Raw genomic sequence first — 17,701 nt, forward strand, 5'->3', positions numbered from 1 at the left:
TAAAAGCACTTATGGTATCCCAGTTGGAATTAATTGCAGAATTATGGGAAAACATTGAGATTATCATTCGGGTGATTAGAGACGAGAGAGAAATAAGCAATTATACTGACTAAACAAACATTGAAGTTGCTCTAACTAACAAACCGGGGTCATTATTTGTTTATATGCATCCTCCTAGAACAATTAAAACATAAACATCCTGGCTCCCCTGAATTTGATCGGCTCTGTACAGCGCGCTGTCGCATTTGCGCGCGTTTTGGCCTTTAGGCTTACGTTACACGCGACTCATGACGTCAGCTCATGAGTGATCCACTTTAACGACCCCACTTGACTTTATCACATTCGATCAAACCTCGTGTATTCGAATAATAAAAGGAAACAAAAACTATTTCACAATATTTAACATACTTGAGTGTTTTTGTAGGTGTGTTGAAAATATGCAAGCGATTACCAAACTTTAAAAATAGGAATGTGTGATTGATCAAAAATAAGCAGAGCGGAATAGAAGACGATTGGTCAATTTTGTGTTTGCTTTTATTCTTCAACTAAACGAGCACGATAGATTGACTTCATTCTAAAGTGTTTTTCTGTCCGGCCGGGATCATCTCTGTCTAATCAAATAAATAAGACCTTGTTGGACGTATCCAAAGCGATATTTTTCCTCCCCAGTGCATCGCTAACAGACATATTTTGCCAACAAAGTGAAGAGGATTCAATCGGCAAGCGATCAGGGACATATTTTGAACGCTTTTGAAGCGGAGGTGATGAGACGGTTAATTTTGGTGATTTCTGTTCTCAAATGAAGCGTAGAGCATTTCCATATCTTTTCGACGATAGCCGGCTGTGTTAAGTTTCCGTCGTCAGAGAACGAGTTATTATCGGAAGTGTAAACTATAGTTCTGGAAAGGTATCGCAATCGCTATCCATTACACGGCCCATCCCATTTTATTTATTAGTTATTTTAATTGCTCTTTGAAGTGAAGGAGAAGGTTAACAAACGCAGGGTTGTGTCTTGTCTTATCAGCCACTTTAATGTACGTGATTGTGGTAACTCTACGTGTTTTTTTTTTCTGATCGTAGATGTTTTAAATCTCAATTTCAATCGGTTTTGAATACCACTGGGTTGAGAGAAACGAAAAATACAGAACTCTTCAAAATGACTGGGTTTGTTTTGCTATTAGTATTTTTAGTTGGTCTGATCGAAAAAGTTGAAGGATTTTGTTCTAGTGCTAAATCTGACGGCAGCAATCTATGCTGCGAAGGAAAGGATATTGACTGTACTGCAGACGGCTACCGGCTAGGATCGACAACTTACGGAACATGTTATTGTGATTCGTATTGTATTAAAACAGACGATTGCTGCATCGACTACGAACAAACGTGTAAAACACGTAAGTTAATTTGAAAAATAAAATTTCATTTCTATCATTAAAATTATACCATTCACATGATTAGTTATTTTCATACTTATCTATAAAAAAGTTCGTGTTTTAAGATTCTTATGTTACCCCTCATTTTGTTATAATTATTATTATAACACAATTGTTGTATTACCATTGGCGATTCATTCGTTGCTCGGACAATCAATGTAAATCCGTCTCTAAAAATATTTTTACGGTCATCAATAAAGCGACATATCAACTCATTTAGAATGTACTCATTGTGTTCAATGAACAATAAACAGTTTGTAATATAATCCAAATATATACTTACCTCAAATAACTGCCATAATGAAACCAAAGTCTGGGTTATGAGAATGTTTGTATATACCGAAGTTATATTTATTCAATATTTCAAACAATGTGTTTGCTGAATTTATTACCTCAATACAATCAGCGTCCTATTTCTTGAGAGTGCTGATAAATTAAATCAACTGAAGGCAATTCACAGTAAGCTTATCAAATCGTGTATGACCATAACATGAAGTTTAACTGAACTGACCAAAGCAACACCAAACAACTGATAATTATGAGTCAATATTCACATCCGTCTTTTGATTACTAAATTGTGAGTATAGTAAAGTCAAAATCGTGGCTTGAAGCTGACATATGCCGTAGTGCCTATCTATTTTTGTGCGTTTGCGTTTGTGCAATGCTGTCGGGTGACGGGTGAGAGGGGAAGGGAAGAGTTCAACACTTCGCCGTGAAAACGAGTCTCCTTCAGACCTGTAGTATTTTCGAGGGTGGGATCTGCGTTTGCGAGCGTCGTACGACCGCCGGCCGATCCCTGTAACTGTTAGACGACGCGACGCCGTCTGCTCAGACAGTGCTCGTCATTAATAACAATCCTTTGCGCGCGTGTCGTGGCTTTGCGTTCTTCATGGAATCACGTCGGCAGACTACGATAGTCGGGCGCAGTGTGTGCCCGGCTTTAAACGGCTGGGGTCTGGGGCCGTCAAGAGTCCCGGTGGTGTCCAAGGGCAGAGCCCCGTTAGGGTTTCGGGGGTAAAAGCCCCTGAAATAAAATAAAATTACATCAACTTTTTTCAAAATGTCAAACTCAAAGAGCTCAATCACCAAGCGCATAGAGGTTTTTTGCATTATGCGCTATACAAATCCAACTATTATTTATTTATTATTACGCTCCGGAAGGGCCTTATTTAACGGATTTCTGAAAGTAATATTTCGTGACTAAAATTTCTAAATTACAGAAGCCAAATCCTGGAACACCGACACGTTAGTCGTTACCAGTAACACTGGCATTACTCCATCATGGAGAAAATCCATATGCTATGCAAATTTATAGGCCCTATTTGCTTTATAACAGGCATAGGCCTATTCTTATTTCTGTGATCCTGACTTAAAAAATAAAACTATCAAATGTAGGCTTACAATATAATTCAGGTGCACGTTTTACGAATAGAATTAATCAATGTATTACGTATTAGCGTTGATGTAGAAACTCGATCCGAAGTTATTTACTGCTCGAGTTAATACGCGTTTCATCGGGACGAATTCCGCAATGTCTCGATCGTGATGTTGTATTGAGGTCGTTAGTTGATGTGGTTACTGTTTATTTTTGAGCATGTGTGTTTTTCAACGAAGCGGCATCAAAACTAAAGATGTCAAATACCGTACAGAAATTAAATATTCCTGTATTGCTTTTTCCGAAATACATGTTTCAAGTATGAAACGCCTAAAAATACCGCACATGTGAAGGCCGTTGTGCAGATACATTCACATATCGCACTATTTGCCTGGTTCTCACGAGAGCCCTAGTATCGGGAGCTAACCGTCGCGCTAACCGTTAGCACCTGCGTGAGAACGCCCGATCGGTTAGCGCTAACCGTTAGCAGAATCCGGATACCGGTAACGGTTAGAAGCGCTATCGGTTAGCAAGTTGAGCACGATTCTATCACCAATCACACGTACGCGTTTACAATTTCCAGTTTCTTATTGGCCAGTGATTCGATCATCATATTCTTGGTATCCGGATCGGGATCTTGGTCGTATGGACGCACGGCAGCTAACGCTTAGCAGGATCCGGACCCTGCTAACCGTTAGCTGCCGTGTGAAAACAGCCTAGCCATTGACTTCGGTAATAAACAACAATTGGTCTCGGCGTACGCCCCTCGAGCGAATGTCGAAAAGGCGAGCTCGTGTTACTGCTAAAGTTGACAAAACAATTAACGTTTGGTCACCGGCTTAGCCTTGTGCAAGTGCCGGAGGTACGAGCTAGCATCACCTATACATAAATCGGCGAATTCAAGAAATAGACTAACACCAATAAAATGTATGGAGGTGGGGTGATTGCCGGATTTTGAGTAGAACATTAAGGGTCATAAGGTGTCGATGCGTCTGTAAATCGTTTGGTTATGTGTATTCCGTCGGGCCTACTTGCTTACTTTTAGCGTGGTCGTTAGACTGGTTGGAGGATATCAAAATTAACGACAGTATTCCTCATTTACCTATATTTACCCGACGGTGAGGGGGTGGGGGGGGTGAGACGGGCGATGTCCCCGACGTCAAGAACGATTTCCCTGACAGGAACATAAGTGTTTTTTTTTTCTCCCCGATGATTTGTGTTTCCTCTCTCCGACAAGGAAGGGTCAGACCTCCGACAGGTGCCTGGGCCAGATTTATCAAACTAGAAATCAGCTTAAATTCGTCTTAAGTCCATTTTTTGCTTTAAGTCAGATTTATCAATATTGCTTTAGCTTAAAAATTGCTTAAAATTAAAAAGTCGATTGTACGTGTGTGCCATCCAAGACGATTTTTAAGCTAAGATTTTGCTAAGATGGTTTGATAAATCAGCTTAAGAAATTTGCTTAGGGACATCTTAACTTTTTTGACTTAAGACATGTGCTAAGTTGAGATTGATAAATCCAGGGCCTGGCCCCATTTCCCTCATTGGCACGTCCACGAAGCGGTCGACTTTTCGGGTTCATGGTCGAGGTCTATATTGCGACCTGTCAAAAAGATCTGACTTTAGGCCTTAGGGTAACGTAATCATAATAACCGTACTAATCAAACATATAATATTTATTCACAAATGCGATTTTCCAATGCCAAGTTGTAATCTCAATAGGCCCTATGCCTATGTGTTTGTAGTCTATAATAATATTACTAGCATCGAGCAACAGTTACAAACAATATTTTACTTTCTGTAGTTAAGAGAATGAATAATATAATAAATCAATAGAATAAAAGCGTCCAGTACCGAGTAGGCTACAGGTGGTATTAGCCTTATTCCAGGTTTTTCACGTTACGCTTCAACTCGCGCCCTCGGCGTAGTTCGCCCCCGAAGGCTCACCTATTGCCCTTGCACGGCACGGGAGGAATAAATGATTGCAGGGATCTATAAATGATGATTGGTAGGCATATATCTATAGCTCCATGGTGGCTGACAAAGAGACACACAAACTTACAGAAAATAACGTTATAATTTCCGATTTCCTTGAAGACTTGGGCGAATAGGTCTATTTACATTCTTCTTGCTATTGTCCACCGATTTAGCAAAGCGTTTGCACACTGCTGGCCTTTGATTATACACACGCTCGGCCTTTTGTCGCACTTGTTTAAGTCATGTTTTATAGTCATCAAATGAAATGTCAATCATAATTATAGACATTTCGAATACAAAACGACTATTCGTTTTTGCCTGAAGACGTCTGCTTACTGATTCTGGCACTGAATGAAGTACGGGAGCTAAAACCTATTATGTTTGTGTTCGATGACAAACCACCACCCCTTTATAATTTTACATGAATAGAAAACATTTTATAATAGGCTATGCTTGTCCTAAATTAAATTTAAATAAATTAAATTTATTTACTGCTGACTGCAGATAATTTAGGTCATTACAACTTATTTCTTATGCCATTTAGCACGGCAACATTGGGGTTGCATTTTAATGCTTTCAATCAATATTTAGGCCTATTGTCATTGTATAACATCTGAAATACAATGAAATTGTGTTGGCTCATGCAGAGCATAGTGAAAAAAAAGACAAATTGTAAACCGTAACCAACAATTAGGGCCTAGGCCTACAAACTCATTGGGTGCCACAAATGAAAGAAGGATAATGATCTGGGTCTAGAGGTTGTTGTAAGGAGGGCTCCATAACGTTGCCCATTCCTCATGCAGTATGTTGAAATACGTTTTAGTTCTGTAGGCAACTTGCTCAAACCACTTTACGTTATGTAACAACTGATATTGTTTAGAAACCGTTAATGAGCTTTTAACGATTTTAGATTAAGTTAAGATTCCTAAGAGAGAACCATCTAAAGCCACAGATCAATGTCCACTTAAGGATTTTTCAAGAGTTGGTTATAATTGGTTGATATGATTAGAGTTCATTGGTTTCGTATCATGAAAAAAGATGATGATGATATGAATACCATGACTGTGATGAAGGTGAAGATGACGATGCTGATGACGGTGATGATTTATGTGGATGTAGGCACCTTCTATTAGTGAATTGGGATTGATGAAGAAAATGATGATATTGATTCTAAATTTAAAAAAAATGATGATAATAACAATAATGATACAATGATGATTACAATGATGATTATTCTTATTATTGTAATGATGATGATGACGGGGATGATTTATGTGGATGTAGGCACCTTCTTAGTGAATTGGGATTGATGAAGAAGATGATTATATTGAGTCTAAATTTTAAAAAATGATGATAATAACAATAATGATACAATGATGATTACAATGATGATTATTCTTATTATTGTAATGATGATGATGACGGGGATGATTTATGTGGATGTAGGCACCTTCTTAGTGAATTGGGATTGATGAAGAAGATGATGATATTGAGTCTAAATTTTAAAAAATGATGATAATAACAATAATGATACAATGATGATTACAATGATGATTATTCTTATTATTGTAATGATGATGATGACGGTGATGATAAAGGCAAAGATGATGATGCTGATGACGGTGATGATTCATGTGGATGTAGGCTGTGCAGCGCACCTTCTATTAGTGAATTGAGATTGATGGAGAAGATGATTATGATAATGATGATAACGATACAAGCATGGTGACTAAAATGATAATGATTCTTCTTATTATTATAATGATGATGACGACGAGGTAATTAGGATCTAGGAGGGTGATGACAATTATATCGAAGCTAAGATTAAGTGACGCCGAAGATGATTTAATGGTCATCATAATTATTATCATCATCATCATCATAAATCATCTTCATCACCATTATCATCTTAACAGATTACACTACTTTGGCACAAATTGTCGTGTGAGAAAGAGACTTCAAATAAGTTATCAATATTTTCAAAACATGGAGATAATGTAAAACTCACAGGGTAAGATATCAATGAAAATAACGATGGGAATGTATTTCAACAAATGGTTTAACAAATCAACCAACGAGCTTAGTAGAATAAACTGTTAGTCTATTGGATCCAAAAGGGAATCAATGAGATTTTTTTTTTCGGAAAGCTTAAGACTGAATTAGTCTGGAGTAAGCTTATACAGATTGACGTAAAATTAATATCTCCCGTGTTATGTTTAAACATGGAAGTAATTACTTAAAACAGATAAGCTACAAAGCATGCACTCCTCAAACGGAACTGTAGGAATGAAGTTTTAGGAGTGTTGTTTCTAAACGTTGAATAAGACTTTTAATGTCTTCTCTGTAATTTTGTATGGAATTGATTTCGAAATAAAGTTGATAGGCCTATATTTATACGCCACAAATGTTGGAGGGAATGGAGTGAAAGCCTCTCATTTTTTTGGTGGGGTGGGGAGGGGAAACACTTTTTCCTTATGAATTGCATACAAAAGTGAACTCGCTGAATGCGCCCATAACCAAGTATGACGTTAATGATTTGATCTAGGAGGTTGATAGAAAAAAATTATTATATAGGCCTATTATTATTATGATCATTGATAACATCATGATTATAATCCTCATCCCCATCATTCATGATCATGATCATGATCATTATCATCATCATCATCATCATCATCGTCATCATCATCATTCATGATCATCATCATCGTCATCATCATCATCATCATCATCATCATCATCATCATCATCATCATCATCATCATCATCATCATCGTCATCATCATCATCATACTCATTATCATTATTAGTACCGGTACTAATAATAATTATATTATTACTGTTACTGCACTGTTATTATTATTATTATTATTATTATTATTATTATTATTATTATTATTATTATTATTATTATTATTATTATTATTATTATTGTTGTTGTTGTCGTTGTTGTTGTCGTTGTTGTTGTTGTTGTTGTTGTTGTTGTTGTTATTATGCAATATACTAAATGTTTAAAACACAAAATTATATTTATTTTTTACTAGCGCGTAACTGTGAAGTTACAGACTGGAGTCATTGGAGTGGCTGTAATGTTCACTGTGGTATTGGCTATGCAGCCAGGATACGTTATGTCGAAAATGAGGCAGAGGAAGGGGGTGAACCCTGCCCAGAAATGATGGAAAAACGGGCATGCTTGAGCACGTATTGTAGTGACAAGCCTAAGAAAAGGAAAAATATCGGTGAGTAATGTTTTGTGATGATAGGTTAAAAATATATAAAACAATAATAATATAAATTATAATAGCCTATTATAAATAGGCCTAACATCAATGGTGATGATTTCGTGACGTGATGGTGGTGGTTATGAAACGCAAAGCTCCACATAATTCTGCCTCGCTTTTGGTGACACGTTTGAAAAGCTAAACGTGTTTAGACATCATTATGTCAAATACCTTAACGCATTTAATGCTAAACACGTCAAGATCATAAGCACAATAGGCTATCCCTAAACACTTTTAGCTTTTGTACATGTTACCGAAAGTAGGACAAAAGTAAGTGGAGAAGAAAATAAGAAATGATTAAGATGGTGAAGAAATAGGATGATGATGTGATAAATGATGATGATAATGATGATGATGATGAGATGATGATGATGCTAATGGCAATGATGGAATTGTAGGTTGCTATAGACATGAATAGCAATATATGACGACAGTGGTTTTAAATGATTACATTATTTTACATTAGAAAACTTTGTAAATGCCACATTATAACGTCAATAGATGTTGTCGTAATTATAAATAATGAAACCTAAGTTAATCTTGTCTGGGAGCAGTTGAATAGCCCTATACACATAACTATCAAACACAAAACACACCTGCCGCATCAGAAATCATAAAACCGCCAACAATTCTCCATGTCCCATGTTAAGTATGCTCGTGATACCATCCCACGGCGATAAATGTCGTCGGAATAGGCTTACTTGGATTCTAAAACTCCTTCTGTTGCCAACTGTATGCAACGCAATTTGCGTAAAGAAAGAAAGAGTGCTATACAGGCCCATTGCCAATCAATACGGTTTGGAAAGTGTCACTGGCAGGAATTGAACCCGCAATCTCTCGCTGTCAATGCGCACCGCGCGTCGTGTCTTTCTAACAAGCGCTCCTTGTAACTCCCGTCCCACACTAAAAACCTTGAAAAAATTCGAACCTTCTATTTCCCATTGTACCCACTGCTCGCGGCAACAACCATTTCGGTCAACTGTTAGTAACGGCAGTCGTATACGTCATGACACACAACGTAAACAATATTAAATTTCTTACATGTCATTCAGATTTTTACGATTGCTGGCGTTTGATAATGATACGTTTTACTTATGAGTACTATAATTTTTTTCCTCGATAGATGTAGCCCACATATTACCGTTTCATTTTCGTAAGGGACGGGAGAACCCCGAGTGGAATGCGATCACAAATTTGATCGGCGTAGATGAACCCAGGTAAGTGTACCCTGCTTCTCCATCTCAACTCTAAGCGTCAAGCCTTGGCTCAATCAAAATTGTATATCGGCCTATTACACATCATTCATGGAGTTATGGCAAATTATGTAGAGAGTTTTCCGAAATACGCTGTGTATTGTAAAGGCGAAATCTATTCTGTATAACCTCATGTAAAACAGTATAGGCCTACCTTTTCCTCAGCGCATCGTTGTCTTCCAACCTAGCACATCGGCCTACATATTTTCATAAAAACACGGTAAATCTACGAGGTCTAGCCATTAGTTTTAGCACTAAAAGAGAATCTATTTAAAAATGTACATTACAACAGGTTATAATCGCTCCCAGCTGCTGCACACCCTGGTCTGACACATGAAATGGTTATGGAATGGTTTTACAACCGATAGGAATCGAATCAAGTTAAAATGCATTACCAGAAACTTTAAATTCCCTTCCACTAGGCCGCCTAAACACAACAATTCAATCTGTCAATAATCTCTATCTAGAGAAGATAATCTATATTTTAGTCAAATAGTAAAACTTACGTTATGTGGGCGTATATGTATCTTCATTATTAAAAACATACGTATAAGTTATTATGTGCAATTAGGTCACCGAAGATCCAAAGCCGAGCGAAGTCTAGCCGACTCGAACCCAGATGTTCGCTGCAAACTTGCACTTCTTCCCGTTCCTTCGTTTTTGTACGGACCTGATTTTAGCCTACATTCATATTTTTGGTTGGAGACTTAATTCCATCATGTTTGATGTTACTAGAGTGTCTGGTTTAAGGCTTTAAAAGAGGGAGGCCTATCCTATACGTGTGTTATTCACTCTCCAAGCGCCCACCCCCCTTTTTTTTGCTTATACTGTAGTGTGCTTATATCAAATTGTTACATTCACCATGTGCGATTGCCGTCCGTAGCGTAACGACGAGCCACAGGGGGCCCGGAGGCGAGAAAGTGCTGAGAACCTCAGGCCTACAGTAGGCCGGAAATAGAATAAGTAGCGCCAAAAATCGATCGCTGGTACTTTCCGTGGTTCTATTCTTCACTGCGTGCTTTGATTTAGGGGTTACCCCACACTCAGATCTAAAATTTAACCCTGTACACAGAACTATATATATGTCTGTCTCTTATACACATCTAGATGTGTATAAGAGACAGTTGTTATTCTTATTAGCCCTGCTAAATTAGATATATCATAGATATGTTAAAATTATAAGGATTGCAGAGATGCATGTAGAAGAAGCCAATTGTTAAATCATATAGGCCTAGGTAAACACAACTAAATTCAGGTTATTTTGCAATATGTCTATTAGGTTTTATCGTCAATAACATCCGTAAGCCTACTTATTTTACATGATAATAAATAACTAGTGAACCACCGGTACAGTGCTTATAGAAATACATTTTGAGTTCCCTGCAAATAATTCAAGTGATACAGGATTCCATATGCTGCCAAGTTCTCTTCCTTTTTTTGTTCTTATCATTGTGTTTCGTCAATTCTTTTCAAGCCATACCGGTATTATAGCATCACCTCGACTTTTGTGTTCCATCTTTGTATTTTGTTCTGTTCACTGTGATTCTTTACTTTCTACAGGGGTAATAAAAAGTTGGTGTATCAAATCAACAGACAGAGCTCATAAAAATACATTTCCGCCAGCCCTACACACGTATTGTGTACATGCGGAAAACTGTTTGTATTTTGACTGATGACATGTTCACACAGACATTTCAAATCTTAGCGGAAAGAGTACCACCAAGTTTTATAACAATCTTTCAAGTCGGCTGAGATTATCTTTGGCCCTTCAGATCAACTCTAAAAATAATTTGGCCCTTGAAACGAATCAATTAAGAACCAGGGTTTTATATAGAAGTATTGCCATTCGTGTGTTTAAAACGTGGTATCATCATTGTTTTAATCTGGACCAATGTCAAGGCTCTGTTAGAAGATGTGTTTATTAATAGGATTATAGGAGTGTCTTCCGGGGCCCCTTTAGACTGGGAGACTGGGGCCTCACCCCATACCCTCCTCGGAATCCCATAGGCGTTACGTCACTGACAGGGGCGGATCCAGAGATGTCCAAAAGGGGGACCGAAAGGGGGGTGGGGCCGAAAGTTGGGCCGATCGTCGAGACAACACTATCCAAAGGGGGGTCCGGGGTCATGTCCCGCGAAAGTTTTGTGTTCTAGACGCCCGAAAATAACATTTGAGGAGTTCTGGGCTATCAATTTATTCTTTTTCTTTCTTTTTTTCCTTCTTCCCCTTCCAAAAGGGGGCCGGCGCCCCCACCCTAAGTCCGCCCTGACTAATTGCCGTGAGTAAAATTAGCGAGTAATGCTGGAGAATGATTATTCTGAATTTCCCCAGAAACAAATGACTGCAAGTTCCTGGCATAGCATATGATATCAAGTAAACAAGTTGTAATAATGGACTTTGTGACCCCCTTTGATATGGGTATACTCCGAATTAACGTGAACTTGTTCAATAATTAGACGTCAATCAATCTTTACATCGCTCCTGTCGAATCAAAATCTACATTGAGACGTCTAGTTACTTGCGACAGATGACTTTTAATGGGGTTGACCTCCGGGGAAGTAGGCATACAGAACGTTTATGATTCAATTTTAAAATCCGCATCAATTTTAAGCACTATGTGCCAAATGGAAGTCATTTATGAGTTATCCCAAACTCGTCCCAGGCCCATCCAAATCGATCGTCACTTAAGACCACGCAATGAATTACGTTCTCTTGGCTCAAGATTGCAGTGTAGGTTAAATAAAGGTGAGACGTAATCAACACCTATGGTATCCTCACATCGTTTGATTGATGGTAAAGTTTTATCATTGTCAATGTGAGGTCAACATGCTTTGTGGTGAAACCAATCCAAGACAATCCTTCTCATTGGTACATTCTTTAGCGTAACGTATGATAATCAATCATGGTACTATAAATAGAAACTCTAAAGAAAAGGAAACCGCAAGCGTGGAAAAAAAGTCGCCGCCATCGTGATTCGAACCCGGGACCTTCTGCTGTTCCGTAGCCCCCTGGGTCATTGAGGCTTGTTTTGGAAATCAAATTCAGCCTTATCACTCCTTTGTGAATGCGTAATTGATCAGCGCAATTCTCGATGCACACCACAAAGATTGTAACAGAGATCAATATGATACGTTAATTTTATAGCATTTAAACGACGAGACGAGATCTCCAAAAGACACTATTTAAAAAAGAAATCAATCATGGTACAAACTATACAATTATACAAAAATGGCAATTCATTTTAGGTACCAGACGTACTGTGTTACATTCACGATACAGAAAGTAAACAAGGGATGTCGCAACCAAGTTAACCTCAAGTGGACTGATGTCATCACTAAAGGTAAGTGTGTGTGTATATATATATATATACACATCTAGATGTGTATAAGAGACAGTTCCATATGCTGACATATATATACAGTCTATATATGAAATAAAGTATATAATTAAATGAAAGGCATAAAATATAAATGTTTAAACTGTAAAAATCGTTATCTTCCGTCCAGGCACTGAGCTATGTGTCCAGTGCGAACACCCCGCCATGAAGGATAATGGTTTATGCAGGGGAGACGGTGTGGAGGGAGCGCGAACAAGATGGACGGCAATCGATTCCCCAGGATGTAGAGGGCGATGGATACGCAAGACCCTGGAACAACCCTGTACATGTAACACGGGAAACGACTTCATATTTATTTAGAAAAACAAAGGTATCAAGAAATCTAGAGCATGCTACATTTGGCCTTGGTCGACTGAAATTAACAATGAAACATAATTGAACAGTGAATGTATTATGGACCAACTAGCAATAGTACCTACACAAACATAAAATACAGTTGAATTTTGTTTACACTTCCAAGCCGACAACCGGTTATTAACGATGCTCAAATAAAACTCATGTACATATAACTTATAAATTGAATGATTTTGTGTAGTTCAAATTTGAATGACTATAATTTATACTGATATAACACTTTGATTTGTGGCAGTGTTTTTAGGTTTCTGTATTAACTTTACTTTTATAGGCATTAACTGATAATATTTACACTAAGAAAAGCAACTCCTATTTCGATTAACGCCCGTCAAATTTCCCCACAAAAATCGGGAAAAATATTTATAAAAAGTTTGGAAAGCTGCAAAAATAGAGGGCACTATTTGGAGGTAGTATATTGAGATTTGTTTTTGGCAAAAAGTTTTTTAGCAAAAAGAATTCTACCAAAAGTACGATCAATATCATAATTTATAGTACAGTATATATTTCTAGATTGTATGGTTTTACAAAATATACACTTACAGTTATATATGTTTTTGTATTGAATTTAAATCAAAGGTCAGTATTTTATGAACATTTAAGTTGAATATTTACTGTAAAAGAATTCTCATCTGGTTACTTGCTTTAATTGAAATATTACGATTAAGTAAATTAATGTTAATCTACATTATTGTTTACTTTTATACATTTTTAAAATGACGTGTTGTTATAAAAGAACGATTTTCACCGTAAATAACGTAAGTTGGCAGGGACAGGACAGCTCAGAACCAGCCCTCAAAAAGGTGTACAAGGGTTAAATTCCCCGGAAACTAATAATTTAGAGATATGGAAGGCTTACTTAATCGATTTTGAAGACTCGCATTCTGTAAAAATAGCAGGTTTTTCCCCCCACCCCGGAACGCATTGTACTTGTTCTCTCTCCGCCCCCACCAATGACATGATGCTGTCTTAACACTAGCAGGCTATGCACACTATGTGCCATGCACGATACTTATTGACAGTCGCGGCAAGGCGGTATTGCTCAATGCCATCTTTAAATTCTTATTCAAATATGGTCATGTAATTAGTGTACAGCAATTTTGCAAGCATATACACTGATAGTAGGTTTTATGTTATACAAATGCTTTGCATAACCTCTAATATTTGTTAATGCAGAATTAACTTTCATAAAAATATTATTAGTACAGTAGTAATGTAGTATTGTGATATTAAAATTATTGGAGATGGCTGTCTCTTATACACATCCCCCCTCTTTTCTCAAATAAGTCCTCCAACCCCAACTAATGCACTGCAGACCCACCCAGACACAGATATTTTCAAACATATCTGCTATTATCGCATTATTTAGACCCATAAAGCACAAAAATACTCTTGCTTTGGGGGTTTCGGTGACCCCACAAAACCCCCCTCTCCCTCGGAAGAACCTGGCTACGGGCCTGATATACTGTATTTGACTTAAAAAACAATAGTGGTGATCAACAAAGTGACAATAGGGAGTTTTCACAAGCTTACTAAAACGATAACGGTTGCGTCATCAAATTTTCAGCCAACCCTTTGCTTCCCCTAAAGTAGCATATCTGTCACAACGCAGACAATTCATGCCTTTTGCATGAATCAAGCATCATATTCACCTTGTACAGCATATTGTCAAGAACGTCTTAGGCACGAATGACGACAATGATAAGGACGCAATTGTATTCATTTTTGCAAGGTTGTGAAATCTCCCTAATGATGCTGTAATAATACAATAATTATGTTAAATTGCGTTCACAAAAGCAATCTACAAACACAAATATTTATATGGTTGGCCCATGGTTTTTTAATTATTATTTTCACGACTTTGGGTTGAATTGTCAAATACATCACATTTTACTTAGATTTGTTTTTATAATTTGTTGGAAAATTGTACCATTAAACAAGAATAGAGAGTAGCATTTGCCATCATCCTATTGAACTAAAAGCCAATATACGTTTATCTAAATAAATCTACTAATACATGGTGATTAACTGCAGCCCATATAGCTGATTCAATCAAAATACACATTGATACAGTACAAAGGCCATAACACTACATGAATACAATATAACTGACAATTCAACTATATAAAGCAACATCTCTCCGCTACAGACTCAATTGCTATTACAAATACGTTTCTCTTTTTTTTTTTTTAGTTTGGGGTGTTCCCCCACTAATATTGTTTTTGCCTTTTTTTTTTCATGTTTGAGCATTACTACAGGAGGATATGCATCCGGATAAATTCTTTTAAAAATTATCCAAAAACCAGAGTGCAAAATATAATAGAAATATGTAGGGTAACTATCTTAAGTTGCTCAAACCGATTCTAAATATATCATATAATTGTATCGCGGTTTTTTACTTCGGAAAAGAAACAATATCATTATCAGTATAATCAATATAATTGCAGGTTCATTTCGTTATATTGACCTAATTTAACATTACACTGCACAGACAATCTCTGTTCACATTCAACATTATTTCCTAACTTTGATTAAGATCTTCAATTCATTCATATAAACATTTTATAATCCTGACCTAACCATCACCTTTCCTGGGGAAATCACATCCCACCAGCATATAAATCTATACATAACATAATAATATCATGCCTTTTGGAATAAAACTTCTCAATATTCATATAATTATAATAGGATAGTATCATCATCTTGTTTATATTAAACAATGAATAAAAACTGTGACCAAAACTAACAGAACAGTAGTAAAACCTAATAGCTGGTGCACCAGGGGTTATGAAATGTGCAAAAAAATCGGGTCAAATTCTCATAAAAACACCTAAGCGTAGACTCTCATGTATTTGATGTAAACAATTACATTTCCTTAGGTTTAACCAGTAAAACATACGTGTAGTTTAAAATTACCCACCCCATTTCAAAATGTTTAAATGAAAAAGTAAAGGGAAAAAATTACAGTTTTATAATTACAATAATCGGGGGGTAGTAGAATAGTAGTAGAAAACGTGCATGATCCCCTAAAGACAAATGTTTTATATCTAGATTTTATAATCATTTACATGGGGTTCCACCACTATACGAGGTTCTTCACTAATTCAATCATCCTTTCTGTAAGCTCAGCCTTGTATACCTGTCTACATGTACATCCACTCCTTATTCTTTCATATTATATCTTCCAACATTAAATTCCGTAGTAGCCAGCTGGAGGTGGCATGCCACCTGGTGGCATTGCCATACCACCCGGTGGCATTGCCATACCACCCGGTGGCATTGCCATACCAGCTGGCGGCATTCCCATAGCCGGACCTGCTGTTATCATCAATTGAGAATCACCTGTAAACAAATTAATATTTTATTTATCAAGTTTTCTATAATTTATAGAAAAGTATGATGCACGTTTTTTCATGGATCATTCTAATATAAACAGTACCAAGATAAATATGCGAATAGTACCATTACTACACACATCAATGTTGTTATTACCATTACCATAAACATCATCGTCACCATTGAAATTATAAATGGTAATACTAATATTACCATCATAAAACCATTATCACAATATCCTCACCATCACCAACACCATTACCACTATCATCCTCAAATCATTAACATCAATATTTTCACCACTATCAACATACAAATACAACAACCACCATTATTAAACCATTATCACCACCACTTTTGTCATAGTCGTCAACCTAATCGTCATTTGGATTACAAATTAATCATCCTCACTCACCATATACAATAGGTTGTGTTTCTTGAGCTTGTTCATCTTCTTTTCGCTGTGATTCAGATTCTGCTAATTTATCCACCTTTACAGATAACAAACAAATACAATCTTAACAACATTTTACCTGATTTTGATAATAGTTATAAGATGTCAATGTTGAAGGTAACTATTGCAAGAATCAAGATTATGTTAACATTGGTAAATATTTTGATGAATAAATAAAGAAAAATATTTTAAGGAATATTCTTTCAGATTTTATAAGCAATTCACATTATTAATATGGTCATTCTATCACACGACCTATGGCACGCATATACAGCTTTCTGCATTGGTAATAAAGCTAACCAGGAACCCACTTATACTCCTGGGTAAAGAGAGAGAACTGTAGGCAAAGTACTTTGGTCAAGGACAGTAGTGAAATGCACAGCAAGGGTTTAACCTCCGACCTTGAGGTTTAGAACCTGTATCACAACTGCAGCACCAACCCTTCCTATGAATATTGATGACGACAACAGTGATGGATTTCAATTATGATACTGTTGTTGATATGATTTCACTGATGATGATGATATGGAGGAAATATAAAGTATTTTCATTAGAAGATGATCTTGATATTGGTGATTGCTTTTTTTTTTTTTTTGCCTTACCTTGGTCAAATATTCTCTCATTACTTGCACCATGTATGGCATTGCAAAGTCCATGATGTTGTGCCTCCATGCGAGTTCCAGTATGACATCTGGTCGTAGAAGATCATAACAGTTAAAGAGACTTGCGGCAAAGCACTCGTAGTTTTTGCCTTCCAGGAACCAAGCAATCAACTCCTCTGAGATGTCTTGGTCACGCGACTCCTGGGCATACTGCATGGCATCCTGTGACAAAGTGGAATTAT

General features: G+C 36.9%; 2 protein-coding genes across 3 annotated transcripts in view; one reads left to right on the top strand and one right to left on the bottom strand.

Moving 5' to 3' along the window:
- Positions 1 to 509: 509 nt before the first annotated feature.
- LOC117115556 (somatomedin-B and thrombospondin type-1 domain-containing protein-like) lies at positions 510 to 13,614 on the top strand. Its single transcript, XM_033259408.1, has 5 exons — positions 510 to 1,391; positions 7,827 to 8,021; positions 9,187 to 9,280; positions 12,562 to 12,656; positions 12,823 to 13,614. The coding sequence occupies exons 1-5, from the start codon at positions 1,157 to 1,159 to the stop codon at positions 13,011 to 13,013; spliced, it is 810 nt and encodes a 269-aa protein (XP_033115299.1). The 5' UTR covers positions 510 to 1,156; the 3' UTR covers positions 13,014 to 13,614.
- Positions 13,615 to 14,880: 1,266 nt separating this feature from the next.
- LOC117115584 (clathrin heavy chain 1) overlaps positions 14,881 to 17,701 on the bottom strand; it is a 28,853-nt gene continuing 26,032 nt past the window's right edge. For both annotated transcript variants that reach the window (XM_033259446.1, XM_033259451.1), the window contains 3 exons: positions 17,460 to 17,681; positions 16,819 to 16,894; positions 14,881 to 16,409 (listed from right to left, as the gene is read on the bottom strand). In XM_033259446.1, the coding sequence (XP_033115337.1) occupies positions 16,258 to 16,409; positions 16,819 to 16,894; positions 17,460 to 17,681 (450 nt within the window). In that variant the 3' untranslated portion in view covers positions 14,881 to 16,257. The remainder of the gene's footprint in view (positions 16,410 to 16,818; positions 16,895 to 17,459; positions 17,682 to 17,701) is intronic.

Source organism: Anneissia japonica, unplaced genomic scaffold (assembly GCF_011630105.1).
Source record: "Anneissia japonica isolate Jap-2015-1 unplaced genomic scaffold, ASM1163010v1 scaffold199_len4679917_cov187, whole genome shotgun sequence".
Classification (NCBI taxonomy): domain Eukaryota; kingdom Metazoa; phylum Echinodermata; class Crinoidea; order Comatulida; family Comatulidae; genus Anneissia; species Anneissia japonica.